The 19,884-nt window shown below is 41.8% G+C and overlaps 1 protein-coding gene across 1 annotated transcript; it reads left to right on the top strand.

Annotated features, from left to right (window-relative positions):
- Positions 1-30: 30 nt before the first annotated feature.
- Positions 31-19,307, top strand: MRS2 (magnesium transporter MRS2). The gene is made up of 11 exons (XM_048840003.2): positions 31-303; positions 2,465-2,538; positions 3,940-3,976; positions 4,608-4,720; positions 5,394-5,567; positions 7,512-7,642; positions 8,229-8,345; positions 13,824-13,976; positions 15,079-15,196; positions 16,344-16,457; positions 17,206-19,307. Exons 1-11 carry the CDS (start codon positions 114-116, stop codon positions 17,314-17,316), a joined length of 1,332 nt encoding a protein of 443 aa, XP_048695960.1. The 5' UTR covers positions 31-113; the 3' UTR covers positions 17,317-19,307.
- Positions 19,308-19,884: the final 577 nt, after the last annotated feature.

Genomic DNA, 19,884 nt, shown 5'->3' with positions numbered 1-19,884 from the left:
ATCCGCGCGGCTCCTCCTCCGCCCGGCTCCCGCGTGTGGGCAGCCAGGCCGGAGCCTCTGGGTCCCGCAAGCGGCCGGGAGCCGGGGCCCGCTCGCCCCCCCAGAGCCTGCCCATGTTCAGCCGCTGGCTCCTCCCCGCCTCGCTGGGCCGCTGGGGCTGCTGCTGCCGCCGCCGCCGCCTGCTCGCGACGGCCGGGCGGGCTCGTCCGCTGGGCGGCGGCGGGCGTCCCTGCTGCGCGGCTCCCGGGCCTGGGCCGCGGCTGGGGGCCGCCGCTCCCCGCGGGCAGCCGTGGCGCTGGGCAAGTAAGTCGTGCCCTGGGAGTGGGGGCCCTGCAGGCGGCCGAGCCGGCCCTGGTTGCTGCCCGGCCGGGGGGAGGCGGGCCGGCTCTGGAGTGGAAGCCCCACCTTTGGTTTCCTCCTCTCGCGTCATCCCCTGGGCGCTTCTCCTGGCCCCGGGACTTGGCTGCTCTGGCGGCAGGGCAGGGGCTGGCACTGCGAGGCGGGGAAGAGGCTTTTATAGACCCAGCGCGGCGCTCATCCTCCCGAGCAAGCCTTGAATCCAGGGGGCACGGGGCAGTATTCCTCCCCACTGCGGGGCGAGGGCGACCGGGCGTCCCGATAGTTGGGACTTTGTCTTATACCGCCACCCACCCCGATTTTTCACACTTGCTGTCTGGTCACCCTATGGGGCGTACAGTTATTGTTCCACCCTGTTCAGGCCTGGAAGTGGCTCCAGGGAATAGGTAGTTATAAGTCTATCAGTGTGCGTGTTTTAGGGGGACCAGACAGCAACTGTAGAAAAATCGGGGGGGGGGGGGGGGATAAGTACCTATATAAGACAAAGTCCCAAATATCGGGACTGTCCCTGTAGAATCGGGACATTAGTTAAAATTTGTAAGCACTCAGTGGATGCAAAAACTGTTATTTCTTCCTGAAGTATTAGGCCAGAATTTCATCTCTAGGTGCCTAACCCTTAAATAAATGGCTTGAATTTTGGAGTTGTGGGTGCTCGGCTCTTTTGAAAAGCAGGCCGCTTTTATTTAGGTGCCTAATTGTAAATAGTGGACCTGATTCTGCAATTGACTGCTTGGGAGCTGTGTAGTGGGGGCAAATAAGGCAGAGGGGTGGCCCACACACAGTCAATGGCAGGATTAAGGCCACTGCTATAATTTCCAAACTCTGTTCGAGTAACATCCAGCTAAACCACAAATGGGCTTATGTCTACATCTTTAACAGCCAACTAAGGAAATGGACACACTGCTCCTTTGAAGTTCTGGCTGAACCTGTCAGTCATTTATCAACATGGTATGCAGTATGAAATGCACATTAAGGCCTCCATCCTGCAAACACTCACTTTTTTACATTCAAACAAATGGTAGTCTCGCTGACGTCAGTGGGACTACTATGCACAAAGCATGTGAACGTTTGTAGAGCCTTACTGTTATATAGGGAGGCAAGGTGGCCTAGATCTCCGTTTTATACCCTGCTTTGCCACAGGCCTGTTGGGTGACCTTGGGCAAGTCGCTTCATTTCTTCATGCTTACAGTTCCCCATCTGTAAAATGGCATAATGATACTGACCTGCTTTGTAAAGCACTGTGATCTACTGTTGAAAAGCACTATATAAGCACTAGGTATTATTATTCATTACCACAGTCCACAAATAACTAATTTGCTCAACAAATGTAGGCCCCAGTCCCCGCAGTGAACTTCATGCAGGCAGACTTGTATAGCTACACAGAGCTCATTGTAGGACTGGGGTGTTGTTCTTTATTGCAACTGCTTTGGGTTCTTAAAGGATACCCCAATTTAATCTAATTTCTATTTTTTTACCTATTATTGTTGCAAGTAAAACATAAGATTATCACAAACAGGGAAAGGAAATGTGTTTACTTTGCAGACTTGATGGCACTTTAGGTATAGTCAGTTTCTCCTGTTTGTGTGGGTCTTTCACACAATAATGGGGAGAAACCTTCTGAATAAGAAAACTGGTCATAAAGCCACAAACGTTGGCTCAAGGAATTGTAGTTTTATTAGATTTTAAGTTGACTATGCCTCTTAAATGAGCAGATTGGGTTTTTTTAAAGCAAAATTTTGTGCTGGAAATGGCCCACCTGTTGATCACTTTAGATAAGCTATTACCAGCAGGACAGTGGGGTGGGAGGAGGTATTGTTTCATATTCTCTGTGTGTATATAAAGTCTGCTGCAGTTTCCACGGTATGCATCTGATGAAGTGAGCTGTAGCTCACGAAAGCTCATGCTCAAATAAATTGGTTAGTCTCTAAGGTGCCACAAGTACTCCTTTTCTTTTTGCGAATACAGACTAACACGGCTGTTCCTCTGAAACCTGGGTTCCTTATGACAGTTTTCCACCTAGTGTACAAGAGAAGAAAAAAAATATGTATTTATCAAAAGACCGTGTGCTGGTAATAGAAAATTATAACTGCTGTGTGTCTTTCTTCAGATGAATTGGGTCGACACTCAGCGACAGAGGCCTCTCAAGCCACCTTAGCCAGTGTAGTCCCTGTGTTTGCAGTGGTAAGTGTATTGAAAGTTTTCAACAAAGGACAGTTTTTCCAAGCTAATCAGCATGTGTTTTTCTCAAACTGTTATTTGACAGAACTGGTCGTTCTCCATGATGTGTTGATAATTAGTGGATATTACTAAATAACTGTTTTAAAAACTCTAATTTGAGGGAAAGTAATGTTTATGTGGATATATTTGCAACAGTATTATAATGTGCTAGCAAAATACCAAGATGCTTTTCTTATGAGAAGATAATTCTTGTTAAATCACAATTTAATCATGAAGACACAGTTTAATTCTTGAAGAATTGTTGTAAAATACATGCGTTCACTATTAAAAATACACTATTTTTGCCTTTTTTTTTTCTTATTAATGTAATGGAATGTGGTAGCTGAAATATAGGATAGCCAATGGTTGAAGGAAGAATATCTTTTTATAAGTATGCAGCTGAGAGAACTAGGCTAGCCATTTATAGTGAACAATCTGTTCACAACTTCCTCATTTGCCACTGGAAGATAATGTGATCGCATGTGAAAGCAGATGTAACACCAGGCAGTTGAGGGCATCGGAACACATATAGGTCTTGATCCTACAATGGGGACCACATAGTTGTTTCTTCATATATACAACTACTGGCTTTGAAAACAAATTATGAATAGCTCTTGAATAAGCTACAGATTTCAAGGCAAAAGTGAAAAAGCTTTGATCAAATCAATTCTTGCAGTTTTTCCAATGACTTTAAGTTTACAGAAAATACTAATGTTATGTTAATACTTTGGAATATAAATGAAAAATAAATAAGATGTTAGAAACAAATTATTCCTTGCTTTGTTACATTAGAATGCTATCTGTTCTTTCACTTACACATAGTGGAATTACATAGTAAATACCTTTCAAAAATCAGGGAGTGAATAGCCCCCCACAGTTGTTGCCCTTTGCCTTGTAAATTGTTCAGCTAAAACAACACAAGATGAAACAAGAAAACCTGAAACACAAAATGTAAAGAGCCCCTCTTGTGCCAACACAAAAATCTCATTCTCTGTTCAAAAAAAAAAAAAATTCCTCCTGAGAAGTAGATATCTGTGTGAGCCAAATATATAGTTCTGAACTTAATTGGTGTACGTCTGAAAAATATTGTAATCGGTGCTGCTTTCCAGGTACCATGTGTAGCATCCACATGTTCAAATGACCTGAAATATGTTGTGTAAGGTATTCATAATTACCTGAGGAGTATTAGCAGAGACAAGGGGTAGCATAACTTGCCCCTCCTTAATAAGTGGACTGATTCACCCCCACTAGAATTCAAAGCAAATATAAGCAATTTCACACAATTATTTTCCTGTACGTTATAGCAGCTTTGTGAGAACAAAATGCCTACTTCTGGTCTTCTCTTTTCTTTTTTCCTCCCTTTAGATGAAATTTGACAAGGAAGGAAATATTACCTCTTTTGGTAGGTAGTTTTCATTTTCTTTTCCTGTTTGCTCTTTTGTGCTATATAGAATTGCCTAAGTGGAAGTTTATACTGGACAGAGGGTTCAATTCATGAAGCTTTTGTGGGTTTAGATAACTCTTGGTGTTGCAGCATTTCCCTTGGTTTTGCTTGTCTATTCTACACAACTTCTTATACCGCATTCATCACAGTAGTATCTGAGCACCTTCCAATAGTGCATTAAGCAGTATGACTACCATGTGTCATGTGTGGTTCCGTTTTGCTTTCATCCTTTTCCTCTTTGTCCCAGTCCACCACCAGTATATATTTCCTTTTTTGGGATACTTTTGTGACATAACACGTGCTTTCTCAACTCAGCTTTGCTAATGTGTTCTTCTAACATGAAACATACTGTATTTGCCTGTTATTTTGGCTACTTTTAGACTTTTCTTTCTTAATAAACAAAGGGACTTCTCTTCCCACCCAAGTTCTGACTATTTTGCTGTGCTAGACAGAATTATATTGGGTGATCAAGGGGGGAAGCACTATAGAGTTAGATTCTTTCTGGGATTGCAAAACAGACTAATCCATAATTATAAAACACATTACTTTTCGCAGATATGATTTTTCTTTTTAAATGTCTTCTTGGTAGAAAGAAAGAAAACAGAATTGTACCAGGAACTGGGTCTTCAAGCACGAGATCTAAGATTTCAGCATCTAATGAGCATTGCAACTAGAAACAACAGGATCATCATTAGAATGGAGGTAAAGTGATATTTTTATTTTCATTAACTTCAGTGGGTCTTAAATCTGTTTATAGATGTCAATAGACATTAAAATACACTTGAACTGTGTCTCAATTGCCAATACAGTCATGTTCTAGTGAGATCCAGGGGCCATTTTAATATTGGCTATCTATGGCCTGGATATAATATTATGCATCTGTCCTTACAGATAACCCTGGCACTGAATATCTAGCGAGCAGAAGCACTTCATAATAATGCGCTTCTTGTCTTTTGTAGGATGACCATCTCTATTCAAGAGGGCCAAAATTTTTCCCTTTGTGGGCATGATGAGAATTTTTAGAGGCACAGGATGAGCAGAGCTAAAAATTTGGAGAATCTTTCTTTCCTCCTGTCCCTGCAGTAACTCCAGAAGCCTCCTGGAGTACACTAAAGGAAGTGCTTCTGATGTCAGTCCAGTCCATATACTTTGGGGGTTGAGGGGAATGACCGTGGAAGATAGACAGTTGGGTACCCTGGACACGAGTGTGGCATAAAAATCTAGATAAATAAAAACAAAAGTTTTATCATAACAGTCCCCTTATGGGAAGTGGTTTTATTGAAAACTGAACTCTAAAATGCATTAAGTGGCAATGAGAAAATTAGTAACCTCCGTAAAGTATTAGCTGGCTGCCTAACTGCATTCTCTTTTTCAGTTTTTGAAGGCTGTGGTAACACCAGAGTTTCTTCTGATACTAGATTATCGCAATTTGAATATGGAGCACTGGCTGTTCCAAGAACTAGCATCTCAGCTGTCTGGAGAAGGTCAGCTAGTTACATATGCCTTGCCCTTTGAATTTAGAGCCATAGAAGCAATACTGCAATATTGGGTGAGCTGCTGGTTACTTTTAACTACTTTTGAAAATATTGTTTCATGGGAATGACCGTATAATTTTCTGTTCTGGAAATATTTAGTTACATTTTTAGGAATATTTTGGGTTTGCTTTGGGCTTTTTTTTTTTTTTTTCCTCTTTTCCTTTTTTTGTTGTTGTTTCTTTTGGTTATGGGGGGATCTAGACGAACATTTAACAGTGAGAATGAACTATTGGAAAAAATTACTAAGGGGCATGATGGATTTTTCGTCACTTGAAGTTTTAAAATCAATATTGACAGATATATGCTGAAATATAAAAGTTACGGTTTGATGCTGAAATTACTGGGGGAGGTTCTCTGGCCTGTGTTATGCAGTTGGTCAGACTAGATCAGCATTTCCTGAATGCGACCACCAGGGGCTTTTTTTGTGGCCGTGGGTGTAACAAGTTGGGCAAAGCAGTGGCCTGTCCCCGCAGGGCCATCAGCAGGGGTTGGCTCTTGCCCCCCTCTGGAGCCATGAATACTGGAAGAGCAGACAGCCAATGAGTTCTCTACCTTCTTGGGGGTTGGGTGGCTCAGGCTTCAGCCCTGGGGCAGCAGGCTCCAGTCGTTGGACTTCGGGCTTTGGCCTAAATTCCCTCTAAACTGCGCAGGCTATCAAGAGCTGCACAGGTGGGGAGAGGTGCCTCTTCTGCGGCCCCGCCCCAGCCAGGGAGAGGCGCCTCTCCCCTGGCCCCAGCCCCAGAGCTGCCCCAGTGGGGAGTGGCACTGTCCCCCAGCCCTGGGATGCTCTGACAAGAGAGGGCTGGGGGAAGTCCTGGCAGCTTGCACCCCAAACCTCTCATGCCCAGCCCCACCCAAAGCCCGCACCCCCAGCCAGAGCCATCAGCCCTCCCCACGCTCCATCCCTCTGTCCCCTCCCACACTGTGAACCCCTCGGCCCCACCCCTGCCACACATCACCTCCATATTGGGGCACATAACAAAATTCATTCCACACAGATGTAAACAATTAGAGGGAACATTGGCTCTAGCCCTGGACCCCGGCCTCACTGCAGCAGGTGCTGGCCCTGGGCTTACCACCCCCTTGCATTGCCTCTGCCCCCCCGTGCCTCCCTACCCACCTCCCCATCCAGGACTTTGTCCCTTGGCTTGCCAGGGCTGAGTAAGTCTGCTGTGAAAATTGATATTTGGGTGTTTGTTAACATCACTCTTCACTCCCTCCCAGCTAGTTAGTAAGTCTGGTGTGAAAAGTGATATTAACAAACATCCAAATATCACTTGTCACATCAGCAGACTTACTAGGTGGGAAATCTTTTTAAAAAAGCAAAAGAAACAACAACAAAAAGACAAGAATATGCAAAGCCACCTTATTTGTGTTTCTGTTCTGCTTACTCCAGTAAAGAATAGAGACAACTGTACATTATTTTTATTATTGAGTCTGCAAAAATACCCTGCATCAATAAATTACAATGATTTGGATATGTATAAGTGCATATTTGTTTTTCATAAAGTTAATTAAATATTTTAGGAAAAATTGTCAGAACGGCCATGAGCAAGAGTTAGTGGCCACAATTTGCAGCCACCAAAAAAAAATTGTTGAGACCCGGACTAGTTGATCCTGATAGTCCCTTCTGGCCTTAAAGTCTATGAATGTTAATGGAAATATGACACCATTTAAGGTTGACCAGATTTCAGACACATGAACCTCATATCATGTTTATTCAGTAGTTGGCGTAATGTTTCCATTTTATGGAAATTCATTTTGTTCAAAAAATATTGCGGTGGGTAAACTTTTTCTTGTCAATGCTAGCTGTATTCCAGATAGCTCCTGTGTATTGAAAAAGTAGATTGCATACCTGATTGTAACAGTGAATTCTGTGTTCAGTAAGAGAAGTCAGTTGCCCAAACCATTCTAAAAGGATTATTTTAATTCTTATGAAGGATCATGTTATTATCTAGATCAGCAATCTGCAAGGGAGACTTAACATTTTGCAATCTCAGATCATTGAGACGCTGGAAGCGCTAGTGGACCCCAAACTACTGTCTGTGGATAGAAGTAAACTACACATTTTGCTACAAAATGGCAAGAGGTAAATAAGAGTAAGCAATGGGGAATATAGCTGAACTTCAGAAAATTGTGTACAGTATACATTTCCTAGAAAACTTTACTTTTGAGTTGTGCAACTTATTTGTCATTGTAAATTCATATGCATGAACTATCTAGTTGGAAAAAAATGAAATCCCACTTTGTGGCATTTGTAGTCTACCTTCTAAAACTGTGCATAATGTAAAAAAATTAATACCAGGCAATTTAATATGTACATTGTAATGTAAAATCAGGAGTTCAAACCATTTGAGTACACATGAACTTATTGGGCTATGCTGTGTGTCAATACAACAGACAATACAATTGTCTGAATCAAATTACTTGTTTCTCTGAGTGCTCATGAACCCTTGAAATATGTCCAGAATACACAGTTAAATCCTTTTCAGTTAAGGTTTTGGTGATTTTGGGGCAGCTGGTCCCAGAATTGACCAGTACCATGGCTAAATGCAAAAGGGATTTAAATTTTCTAAGAAACTTCCCCAGTGACTCATTCTGTAAAGATCCAGGGAAAATGAAAATATTACCTCTACAGTAATGCAAATGGGATTGCCTGTTTGTTTTTTCTTTAGTTTGTCAGAATTAGAAACAGATCTTAAAGTTTTCAAAGAAACAATCCTGGAAATCTTGGATGAAGAGGAATTAATAGAAGAGCTCTGTCTAACTAAATGGACGGATCCACAAGTATTGTAAGTAAAATCGGGTAATCCAGAACACTTTTTAAAATGGGTCTTGTCCAAGGACAACGTGAATACCAGATTAGATTGCTTCTCTCCCCTCCCCTCGAAAAAAAGATCTGTACAATGTTTTTAAACCATAATGCTTTACCTCTTTTTAAAAGGTGTTTTACCGCATCATCACAGTGTGAGCATGGTGTTAGCAGCATTACTGATACTAGGGTGGAAGCATCGAAGGTGCTCTTCATCCACTGTTTGACTTAGCTGGCCAGCCTTGGTGAACATGAGATGGAAAGGGGAGGAAAAGACAACCATGACTGAATGGGGAAACAGAAGGAGAAATGGAGATGTCAGTTTCCAGTTGAGACAAAACTTTTAAGATACGTTTTTAGAGAGAAAAAAAACCAATATTTCACAAATGAAATAAAGAACCCCACTGAAAATTGGTCTGAGGTGGATCAGTTGCCCTACCTCCCTATATATAAGCTGGCACGCTAGCCTTGAAGCTTACTGTGCCCACGAGCAGCGCTCCCTTGATGGATATGTAACCCCACTGTAGTAGCACTTAGCCCTGTTTTCATAGCCACTATCAGTACATAAATTAGCGTTGTGGTATAGCATCCCAAGAGAACCGCACGTCTGGAATAGCCACATGTCATCCCTCCTGTGTGCTGATACAATATCATGCGCACATCAGTGGCCACTTTAACAACAACAACAAAAATAACCAACCATATGTCCCATATTAACGATGAGCTGCTGGTCTGACCCTTACTTAAAAATCCAGGGCATACTGACTTATTGGCATATCCGACTTGAAGCTAAGAGCAAACTGGCTTCCTGCCTCAGTTCCCATGCAAATAATGCCAAATGACAGTTCCACCCCACGCTTCATGGCAACTTAGTATTATTTGTACAGCACCAAATGCATGATATAGCTCCCTGCCCTGCACAGCTTCAAATCTAAATAGACCATAATTATCCAAAAGGTGGGGTGTGAAGGGACACAATGTGCGAAATCAAGAAGTGTACCTGAGAAGGCATGGAGGAAGCTGGACGTGAGGTGTATTGATGCCATCAGTGTACTCTCGCACATTGACTCAAGCATTGGTGCTTATAGACAGAAAGCTATGTTCATCATATCTTCATGTGGCGATACAGCCAAGCATCAAGGGCTTGTAGGACGGAGGGAGCCTTTTTTGGAGTGGTGGGGGAAGGTAGAGACTAATTTCATGAAAGCAAAGATGTTGGAAGCTACTTTTTTAAATCCTTTGAGTCTGTTGTTCAGTCCTCCTCTTTCTATGGCTATAGAGAAATTTAAAGGCATTCACCATCAAGCCAACTAGAACTGGATTTTGGGTGCTTGGTACAGACAATGTCTGCCACCAGAAACTGAAGACTTCTAAGACTACCACCATCCCCTTATGACGTGCAACTGAAACCTCTATGTTTGGAAGGTTAGGAAGTGAATAGCCAGCCCACCTCAAAGGGACCCTCTCTTTAGGAGAGAGACTAGGGTCCTTTTATCCCACCCCTTCCAGAGGCCCTAGTTACCTCAGACACATGAGTCCTTAGGTGTGGGTCTAGAGATGAGTTTAAGGAAAAACAGCTTCAGAGAGACTCCTTTAAATTGCTCCTTGATAAGGTAAGCAAGTTCAGCAGTATCCATAGGAGACATTGGAGGGTACCCAGTCCCTCCTGGCAAATAGTGCAGTTAAGGTCATGCCACTGGGTGAAAAAGAGGGATGGGGGTTTATTCCAAGTTTTTCTTGACGTCTTAAAAATACAAGAGGGCCATCGTGGCTCTCAAAGACCTTACTGTTTGCCTAGTCAAAAGAAAGATCCAAAAAGATAACTACAGAAACTTGAATGCCTGTTCTAGAGAAGGTGACTGGCTAGGTCAGTAGTCCCCAACGTGGTGCCCATGGGTGCCCGCCAGGGCATTTATGTGCGCCCGCCTAGCGACACGGTGTGAAAAGTAGTGCCCAGCAGGGAAGAGAAGCCGCGGCCCCGTGCCTGCCAGGGACAGAGAACTAGAGGGCTGCAGGCTGCGGGCACCAGTGTTCTCTGTCCCCGGCAGGCGCAGGGCCACAGCTTCTCTCTGCGCTGCCCAGAACTGCCAAAAAAAAAAAAACAACCCACCACACACACACACCCAGACTCTGCCACCCCAAGAATGGACAGAATGCCGCCCCTTAGCGTGTGACGCCCCAGGCATGTGCTTGCTCCGCTGGTGCCTGGAGCCAGCCCTGTATGTGAGTATTCTTCCGCTGCACTGATACTGCTGTTTTCTCGTGCTTTGCAATTTATTGTTTTTTTTAACATTTTGCCCCAAAATGAGCGGTTCAAATAAAAGACAACGTATGTATTATATCAGTGCAGAGTGGGAAGAATCCTATTGTTTTATTGAAAATAAAGGGAAATGTGTTTGCTTATTGTGCGGTGGTACTGTTGCAGTGCCGAAGAAACATAATGTCGAACGCCATTTCCAAACTAATCACGGTTCTTTTGACATTAGCCATCCACTTAAATCTGAGTTGAGAAAGGTTTGATTTGAGTTGATTAATTTTCTTCTATGTGCCCAGCAATCTGTTTTCACTAGACAAGAGGTAAAAGTCTAAAAGTGCTACTATTGCCTCCTTTAAAATTGCTCATCTGCTCGCAGAGAAGAAAAAACCCTTTCAAGATGGTGAATTGTTGAAGGATGTATTTTTAACTGGTGCTGATTGCCTGTTTCAAGGATTTCCTAACAAGCGTGAGATTTTGTCAGCATTACAAGATATGCAGTTATCAGACAACACAGTTACGAGGAGGATACGTGCAATTTTAAGTGACCTGCAAACTCAGCTAAAGGATGACTTGGAAATATGTGACTGGTTTTCACTGCAGTTCGATGAGTTGACAGATATATTGGATACAGTGCAGTTAGCAGTTATGATGGTATTTAGTGACTTCACCGTAAAAGAAGAGTTACTAAAAGTATTGCCTATGAAAGGGTGAACAAAGGGTGAGGATAGCTATAATTTATTCAAATCATACGCAACATCAATTAGTATGCCACTACACAAGCTGTCTGCGATTACCATTGATGGGGCACCAGCAATGATGGGCAGCGCCAATGGATTCATTGCACTCTGCAAGAAGAATGAATCCTTTCTGAACTTTATCTTATCATTGCGTTATGCACCAAGAAGCTTTGTGCATCAAAGTTCTTTCTTTTCAACATGTCATGAATATTGTTATTAAAATAATTAACTCTATTTGAGCGAAACATTTGCAACACCGACTTTTTAAGGCCCTGTTGGAAGATGTTGATGATAAACAATCTGATCTTTTCTTGCACACAGAAGTACGATGGCTGAGCAAAGGTAAAGTTCTTGCATGTTTTTTAAGCCTAATTGAAGAGATCAAAGAATTTCTGAAGTCCACAAATCAGAACTTTGAGCAACTAGAAGACTCCAGCTGGTTAATGGACTTGGCTTTTCTTGCCGACATCACGGACAAATTGAACATTTTAAATCTTGAGCTCCAGGGAAGAAACAAACATGTGGCTCAAATGATAGGTTCTGTAAAATCATTCAAAGCAAAAACTGATCTTGTGGATGTCACATATGAAGACGAAGTCTCTCGTACATTTCCCAAGTATGAAGAAAATGGTATGTGACCGTGCTTTTAACCCATCACCATTTGTTATCCACATTCAAACACTTCTGGAACAATTTGAAAAGAGATTTCAGCAGTTCACCATCATTGAGCCTGTAGTTGCCTTTCTTGTGAATCCTTTTACTTGCCAAATAGAGGTAACAGAAATGGCTACATCAGTTGCGAGTCTCATTCAAGTAAGAACAGAAGACGTGGAACTGGAGATTTTGGACCTTCAAAATGATATTGTTCTAAAATCCTGCGTAACAGATAAAAAAATTTTGGAATCTGGTTGACCGAAAAAAGTTTCCTGCCTTAAAAAATGTAGCATACAAAATAAAATCTTATTTCGGTTCCACTTATCTATATGAAGTTCTGTTTTCAACAATGAACATCATAAAAATCAAAATACAGATCTCTGCTTACAGATGCCCATCTTGACGATTGCTTCTGAACGGGAATATCATCCTACTCTCCCAACTACGAAAAATTGGCTGAAGAAATGCAGTGTCAAAAATCACACTGACTTTATTAGAAAAACCATGTGAATTAATGATACCTATATTCCATTTTAGTGCTGATAAGCGCGTATGATTAACTTGTGTTTACCTTTTTTTCATGTTTGTTTGTTTGTTTATTGAAATCCGGATACAAGTAACAATACAAAGAATATTTTTTAATTAACCATAACTCGCTATCTATGTTAAAGTAAGAATAATAAATATATTTGGACCAGCAGTTCAACAATGTTTTATATATAGGACTGAAATATTACTAGCTTCACTTTCTGCTACAGCTAGTCTACATTTTTCCAAAAAACTGTCCAGTCAAAAAATAATTTTACTTTTTTAAAATAAATAAGATGAAAACTGTTTGTGATATTTATTTTGTAAAAACGCATTAATTTTTCTTCCAGGTAGATAAAAAAGAGCAAATTCACATGGTAAGGTGAAAGAGTAATTGCCGAATAATTGAATTAATACCTTTTACATGTAAAATTACCTTTCTCTTATGGATTCCTATACTATGTAATATTAAATATGATGTTTTTTGTATTATTTAATGTACAAATACAAAATAAGCCTTGAAAAATTGCTGGTGCCCGCCACACTCTTCTGAAAACATGAATGTGCTCTTGGCCACAGAAAGGTTGGGGACTCCGGGGCTAGGTGCTCTGGGCCTTGTGGATGCTACCAGGCACCTATGATTCATCCAGCAGGACTGAGATCTCTCAAACTTCAAGAAGAGGGATAGTGCCAGCAGTTTCACATACTGACTGTTGGGCTGCTGTCATCAGATCCTGGGTGCACAAAATGCTTCAACGAAAATGCTTTAGTTATTGTCGATGTGCAACTAAACACGTGTGTAAGTGCCAAGTAGATTTCAATGTTATGTGTAGAATTTAGACCTCACTGTATGGAGGACAGAAGGGAGTGTTACAGCATTACCGTCAACTTCCACCATTTGAGGGTACCAGAAAATTAACAGTCTCCCTTAAAAATGTCACAATATGATGCTGGGACACTAATATTTATACATTGCCTGTGCATGTTTATAGCATGGCAAATGTTACCCATTTTACTGACCAAAGTAACTGACTTTTTTTGCTCTTCAGCTAATAGAAATTGGAAAAGCACGCACCTTCTTTTCCATGACACTCTTTGTAACAGCAAAAGTTCCCATGTGCCCAACTGGATTTTGCAGCAATGTTGTAAAACAGGACTCGTGGAGTTTTTGTTTTTTTTTTTACCTCGTCACTTCATTCTGGGCCCATGCTTCAGAACATGTAAACACGTTGTTAAGCGCATTGCTGATCTCTAACTAGAAAATACAAATTGTTGCTCACAGTGAGAAGAGCATGTCTGGAATTGACCATGCAGAGGAAATGGAGCTGCTGCTGGAGAATTATTACAGACAAGCCGAAGATCTCGCTAATGAAGCACGTGAACTCAGAGTATTGATTGATGATTCCGAAAGTATCATCTTCATCAACCTGGACAGGTTAACTATACTTATGACACATAGTACTTGTTATACTGCCAGAAGCTTTGTAGAAATTAGTGCTGTTTTACCCTTTTCTGAATTAGAGTCTGAGAGCAGACATTGGGAACCAAAACTGGGAGGCTCTTATTCCTTGTGGTTCTGGGGAGGTAATAGTTCAAGGAAAGACCCAGATGTTCATGGGGAAAATATAACTTATTTATGAAGAAATGCTATGTAATGCAACAAAACTGAAACTTGAATTGACTCTTACATGGAGGTTGCACTTAAGTGTTGGCGTCTGCCTTCAAGAGCATGTCCCTAATTTTTCTGGGTCACATCTTCTGCTATCCAATAAATGTTGCATCCACATTAAGCATGATGGTACAGTAATCATCTTAGTTTGCATCAAATATTTAGCTTTATTAAGACTAAACTTTTGTAAATAAAAGGCTGAAATTTGTTATTACACACTAATAATCTTTTTCAGTTTTCTGTATTTAAAAATAATTTATACAGTCTTAACATTTTGAAGTGTATCATATAAGCCACTGTTGAGAAGCAGTGTATGATATTCTTTCCTTCTCCTCAAATGGGGAGTTACCTCTAGACGCATTCACAGTGGACACTCCCATCAGAAGGCCAGCAAGAGTTGAGAAGAGGTGGATTTGGAGTGTCCCAAAGTAGACTCTGCTTTACAGTCCACAGCATTTTCTGACCCTCTACTTCTTTGTAAGTAGACTTGCAAGGTAACAGTAAATGTATCTTTTAAATAATCATTTATAAACTCCTACAGTTAATGGTAAGAAAACAAACTTTAAAGTTTCCATAAACTTTTACTGTTACTTTACAGACATACTTATAACAGGTGTGACCAGATAGCCTAGATCCTGCTGATTGCAAAGCAGAGTCTGCTCCCTGAGATGTGCACTGCTGTTGCAGTTTCAAAACGTCTCTTTGGAGAAAAATCACCTGATACACCAGTTCTTGTTTCTGTGTTGCCTAATACCAGCGTGAGTTGCTCCATCAACGGTTCTGATGTAGTGCATGCTGCATAAAACTTTACTACGAGACAGCAAGTAAACATCTGTGTTCATCTCCTAAATCTCTCTCCCTTCTCCAGCCACCGTAATGTGATGATGAGACTGAACTTACAGCTGACCATGGGGACTTTCTCTCTCTCTCTTTTTGGACTGATTGGAGTAGCCTTTGGTATGAACTTGGAATCCTCCTTTGAAGAGGTGAGAACCAGTGCTGCTTTAGAATTGATTTTATAACTACTGACAGACAACACCTGACTTAACCCAGGTTTTCCGTTAAGTAGAACACTCTTCACTGATAAGACTCCAAATTTATACTGGTGTAAAGTGAGAGAATTGGGCCCACTGATTCCAGCTTTAGTGCAATGACTTTCTTTTGAGGTGAATTAGTTCATGGCTTGTTCAGTTATGCCTCTGCTGCAGGGCATTCTTCTGGATGATCAGGAAGAGTAATACTTTAGGAGGAAAAGGTAGGACAATACTGTACTTGGGCATGGTGGCTGACAATAGGCATGGTAATGTTCAGCCATTCATACTTCTGAAAGGTCTTCGAGTTTGTATTAGCGTCACTTTCATATGCAAAGGTTTAAATTGGTTAAATCATTTTCTAGACTTCATGGTGGAGCCATGACTCCATTGCAAATTAAATAATTACACTTAGGCTATGTCTATGCTACCGTGGTAAGTCAACCTATGCTATGCAACTCCAGCTATGTGAATAATGTAGCTGGAGTCGACGTATCTTAGGTCGAGTTACCATAGGATCTACACTGCAGGGGGTTGACTTACCTTACTCTTCTCGTCAGGGGTAGAGTACAGAGATCGACTGGAAAGCAATCTGCTGTCGATTTGATGGGTCTTCACTAGACCCACTAAATCGACCGGTGGTGGATTGATCTCAGAGCATCGATCTGGGCTGTAGTGTAGATGTAGCCTTAGATTGGTGGTAGCTGTCACACTTACATGCATTACCTTAAAAAGGAAGAGATTTCTTCTTCGCCACCTTCACACACACAAAATTAGGTGGGGGGGAAATCTCTACATTCTTGATAAAAACAAGAGCTATCTTTGAAAAGAACCATGCATGGGCTAGTGTGGTAGTGAGGAACATTAAGTGCAGAGGCCAGCACACCAGTGCTCTGGAAATGATGGTGTTTCAAGTGGATCACTTTGCCTTGCAATAACCCAGAGTCTCAGCGAACCTTTCCCAGCCAAGGAAATTCACCATACTGTGAACTTTAGAGGGGACAGGGAGGGGTTTAATTTAGAGGTATGGGAGGGAATCCACTGAGGACCCTTCCACCACATAAAGAGCTGCATGATTAATGGCTATTTTTTCCATTGCTAGGACAACAGAGCATTTTGGCTGGTGACAGGGATTATGTTTTTGGGAAGCGGCCTTATCTGGCGGCGTTTGCTTTCATTCCTTGGACGGCATCTAGAACCTTCACTACCTCCCCAAGTACGTATGGCTGGCTAAAGAGTTCCCATTGCCTTCTGCATGCACAGTACCACTGCTACTTCCTGTGTTTGTGTGTACTATGGAATTTGTAATGGGTGTGATCAAGGGACACAACTTCCACTTTTATGGAAGTCATTGGTTAAATCCATGTCGCTCAACTTGGAAGGGTGGTAGGGTAGTCTTCCCTTGGCAGGCATAGGGGGAGCACAGGACAGGGCAAAGGAGAGTTGTGTGACCCAAGATGTACTGCTTCACGCTGCAAGTATTTGCTGCTGCCAGAAGTGACGTGGCAGGCAATACCTTGAGAGCTGCCCTTAGTGTAACTGGTAACAGGAGCGGCTCACGTGTACATGGCCACAACAGTCCTCCCTCTGCTTCTATGGCACTCAGCTCAGCCATGCTGCTGTTCCACTCCTCCCTACCCCTCACCCAGAGGTAGCTTGGTGCTGGAAAGGGGGAGCTAGAAAAAATCACAGCGGGGAGCTTGGTGGGGAACAAGAACAAAAGACTAGCCTAAAGAGCACAGAAAGAGAGAGGCTGTCACAGGGGGGCATCCTGACCCTCCAGGTACTTGCAGCTGTTCCTCCTCAGATGCACTCCAGAATCCTTTGTGCTGACTTTCATAGCTTTTCACAGCTTGATGACACTTCAAAAGAGGCTTCCTGAGAACTGGCAGGCACTTGTATACGCCATGGCCCTTTTTTTTTTTTGTTTTAAATAATCATTAGCTATTATGTGACTTGTCTAGGTGCCCACGTTGCTGAAAAAAACTCATCCAACAGCTGGAAGAATTGAAATAAAAAATGACCTTAAAACAGAAGCCTTTACATCAAGCAGAAGCACGCTGACAAATCGATAGAACAGGAGAAAGCAACTGGCTTTTTTTGTTACATGGTGAACTGTACACATACTTGCGCACCTGTTTTTCCTATAGTAAAAATTAAGAATTTTTAAACTCCTAGAATGTCAATGTATATCTTATGCACCAAAATGTTTTTAAAGTTGATATTTAATGGCACAAAAGTCAGTAAGTGCAGAGAGACTATTCCCATAGGATCCTTAATTTTTTTTCTCATGTGTTAAGAGGATTTTGCTAGACTACAGCATGACGCCCAGCTTGCAATTTCAGGCTCTTACAGTTTGAGGTCTTGCATTCAAGGATTACTCAGGCCCAGCCTTCATTAGTTAGGCATTGACAGGATTTCAGCCTAGGGCAGTAGTGCTAAAGATAGAGGCTAAAATTAAAAACAAAAACTAATATACTTGTCCTCAATAGGAGCTGGTTTGATTTTTGAAAATCAGGTTAATCATTCAGGAGCTGAGAGCTGGAGTTAGGAGCCAAACTTTAGGCCTTTTTTTTTTTTAAATATAGGGTGGTTGTTTTTTCCTTTTTTGTTTTTCAAGGTCGCATTCACGCTCTAGAGACTAGGATCCCAGAAGCAGGAATCAAACTCACATTTCTTGCAGAGCACTAAGTCAGCACAGCCAGACCAACAAATACAGAAAACTGCTTTGGTTCTGTTAAATGAAAAACAAACAAGTTTTGAATGTCCAGTGCTCACCTATTCAAAGACTAAGCAGGCCCGAATGGGCTTAGTTTTTAAAATGAGAACAGCAGGGCCTTTCAGACTGGTAGCAGATGCACATTTCAAGTATGCAACCACTGCCCTTTCAATTACAACTGACTAGGTGTATTTACACGTGTAGTATAACAGATCCGTATTCGATTAGTAAGATCTTACCTTAGAGCCTGATCCAACTCCCATTTAAAAAAGAAAAGTCAGACTTTTTTCCTGACCTGACTCGTTTCCTTTCATCTCCTTCTGAAGACATAAATGACCAGGATCATGAAGCATACTGCAGCTGTCTTGCAGCTGATTTCATTACCACACGTGGTGGGTGAGATTAGGGGCAAATGTGGGGTGAAATCTGTCTGCAGGTCAGGGGAATGGGAGGTAGTAGCAAAGTTATGTAACTAAGGGGTACAAAGATCAAGTTTGACTATCAAAAAAGTGCTGATTTGATTCCTGCGATGGTGGAAGAGAGTTAAATGCCTGCTACTTCCACCCACCTGCTATTTGCCTCTCCTGAGGGCCTTACCCCACTGTGCAGAGTGACTGTAAAACCCTTCTAGATCAGAATGGGAACACTTACACCTGTGCCAGGTACAGTTAGATAGTTCTTTAGCCAGCAACTTAAACATTGTGTAAACCACTGCCCACCTGACAGGCTGAAAAATTTATTGTAGCAGCAAAAGCGTAATTAAGTGCTCAGGTGAACAGAAAATGGAAACTAAAGAGTTCAGAAATTGTTATACTTCTGCAAGCGTGTTGTCTTTCAAAGTAAAATCCTGTGTGGCGTCTAAGGATTATCAACTAACTGATTTAACTTTGTGCACCCTTATACTTTCAAAGCATAACATCATATAGGATAATGCACTGTTCTTTCTCTATATTCTACTTTAAAGGTAGTAGGGGATTGGGTGGCAGTTGAAATCCCCAGTGGCTAAATCATTACCATCTGCTGGTTGTTAAGTGACCTCTAGGAAGTGGTTTGGTCTTGATCCAGCTCCTAGTGGGGAAACTGTTCACAAAATACGAACACCCATGAGGTTGAGGGCTAATGTTGGCATACCCAGAGAGGGGAATGAGTGAATGGGTATGGATACTGACGTTCTGACTCAGGAAATGATCCCTTCAGGTCAGGGTTTTGAAATACATTCACAAGGCTATTGGGAAAGCTTGCATTGTTGCTTCCCCAGCTGTATTTTCTCTGCCGCTACAGGGCATTATTTTGACTCCTTTGATCTGTACTTAATTGACTTATGTGCATTAAAAGCATTTAAAATAAGACCACTAGTTCTTTTACAGGACTGCATCCATGTCATGGGAGTTATCCAAGTCCAGAAAACCACTGGAAGTTTAACACCTGTCCCATTTACACTGCAAAATGTAGGTGTGGTAACAGAATTCTGAGCTCAGAACTAAGAAACCGAAGCCCAGGGTGGTTGACAAGGTTTTGAGTGAAATTGCCACTGAACCAGACCTGTAAACCCCACTGTCAACTGATAATAGAGACTCTTAAAGTGTAGTTGACAAATCTGCACTTCATTTGTAATACTCAGGACTCACAAATAAAATGCCAACTGGTTTTATCCTTGTGTTTGGCAAATTGACCTCTTTGGTTTTGCTGACTTAACAATAAGAGGAGTCTGTTCAGCTTGAATAAACTTCACTCATTTTCTTTACAACACAATTGACCACAAAAAGCCTAGTGTTTTCTAGCAGTGAGGGTGAAAAACCTAAATAAGGCAATCTCCAGCTTGTCAGTCTGCCTCCTAAAATCATTTGTGCTTTCCTACATCTGACTACTTCTATCAGACTTGTTGACGACCGGGATGTGCTTTCAAAAATGGCAAGTTGCAGGA

Source organism: Caretta caretta, chromosome 2 (genome assembly GCF_965140235.1).
Source record: "Caretta caretta isolate rCarCar2 chromosome 2, rCarCar1.hap1, whole genome shotgun sequence".
Lineage (NCBI taxonomy): Eukaryota > Metazoa > Chordata > Testudines > Cheloniidae > Caretta > Caretta caretta.
Note: the sequence above shows the minus strand (reverse complement) of the source record. Positions and strands in the feature narration are given on the sequence as shown.

Bases quoted from the DNA above. Each gene is read 5' to 3' on its own strand.
- MRS2 (XM_048840003.2), top strand. From the start codon at position 114: ATGTTCAGCCGCTGGCTCCTCCCCGCCTCGCTGGGCCGCTGGGGCTGC. The intron at 304-2,464 runs GTAAGTCGTGCC...GTCTTTCTTCAG, and splicing joins GCAGCCGTGGCGCTGGGCAA to ATGAATTGGGTCGACACTCA. The intron at 5,568-7,511 runs GTGAGCTGCTGG...GTTATTATCTAG, and splicing joins AAGCAATACTGCAATATTGG to ATCAGCAATCTGCAAGGGAG.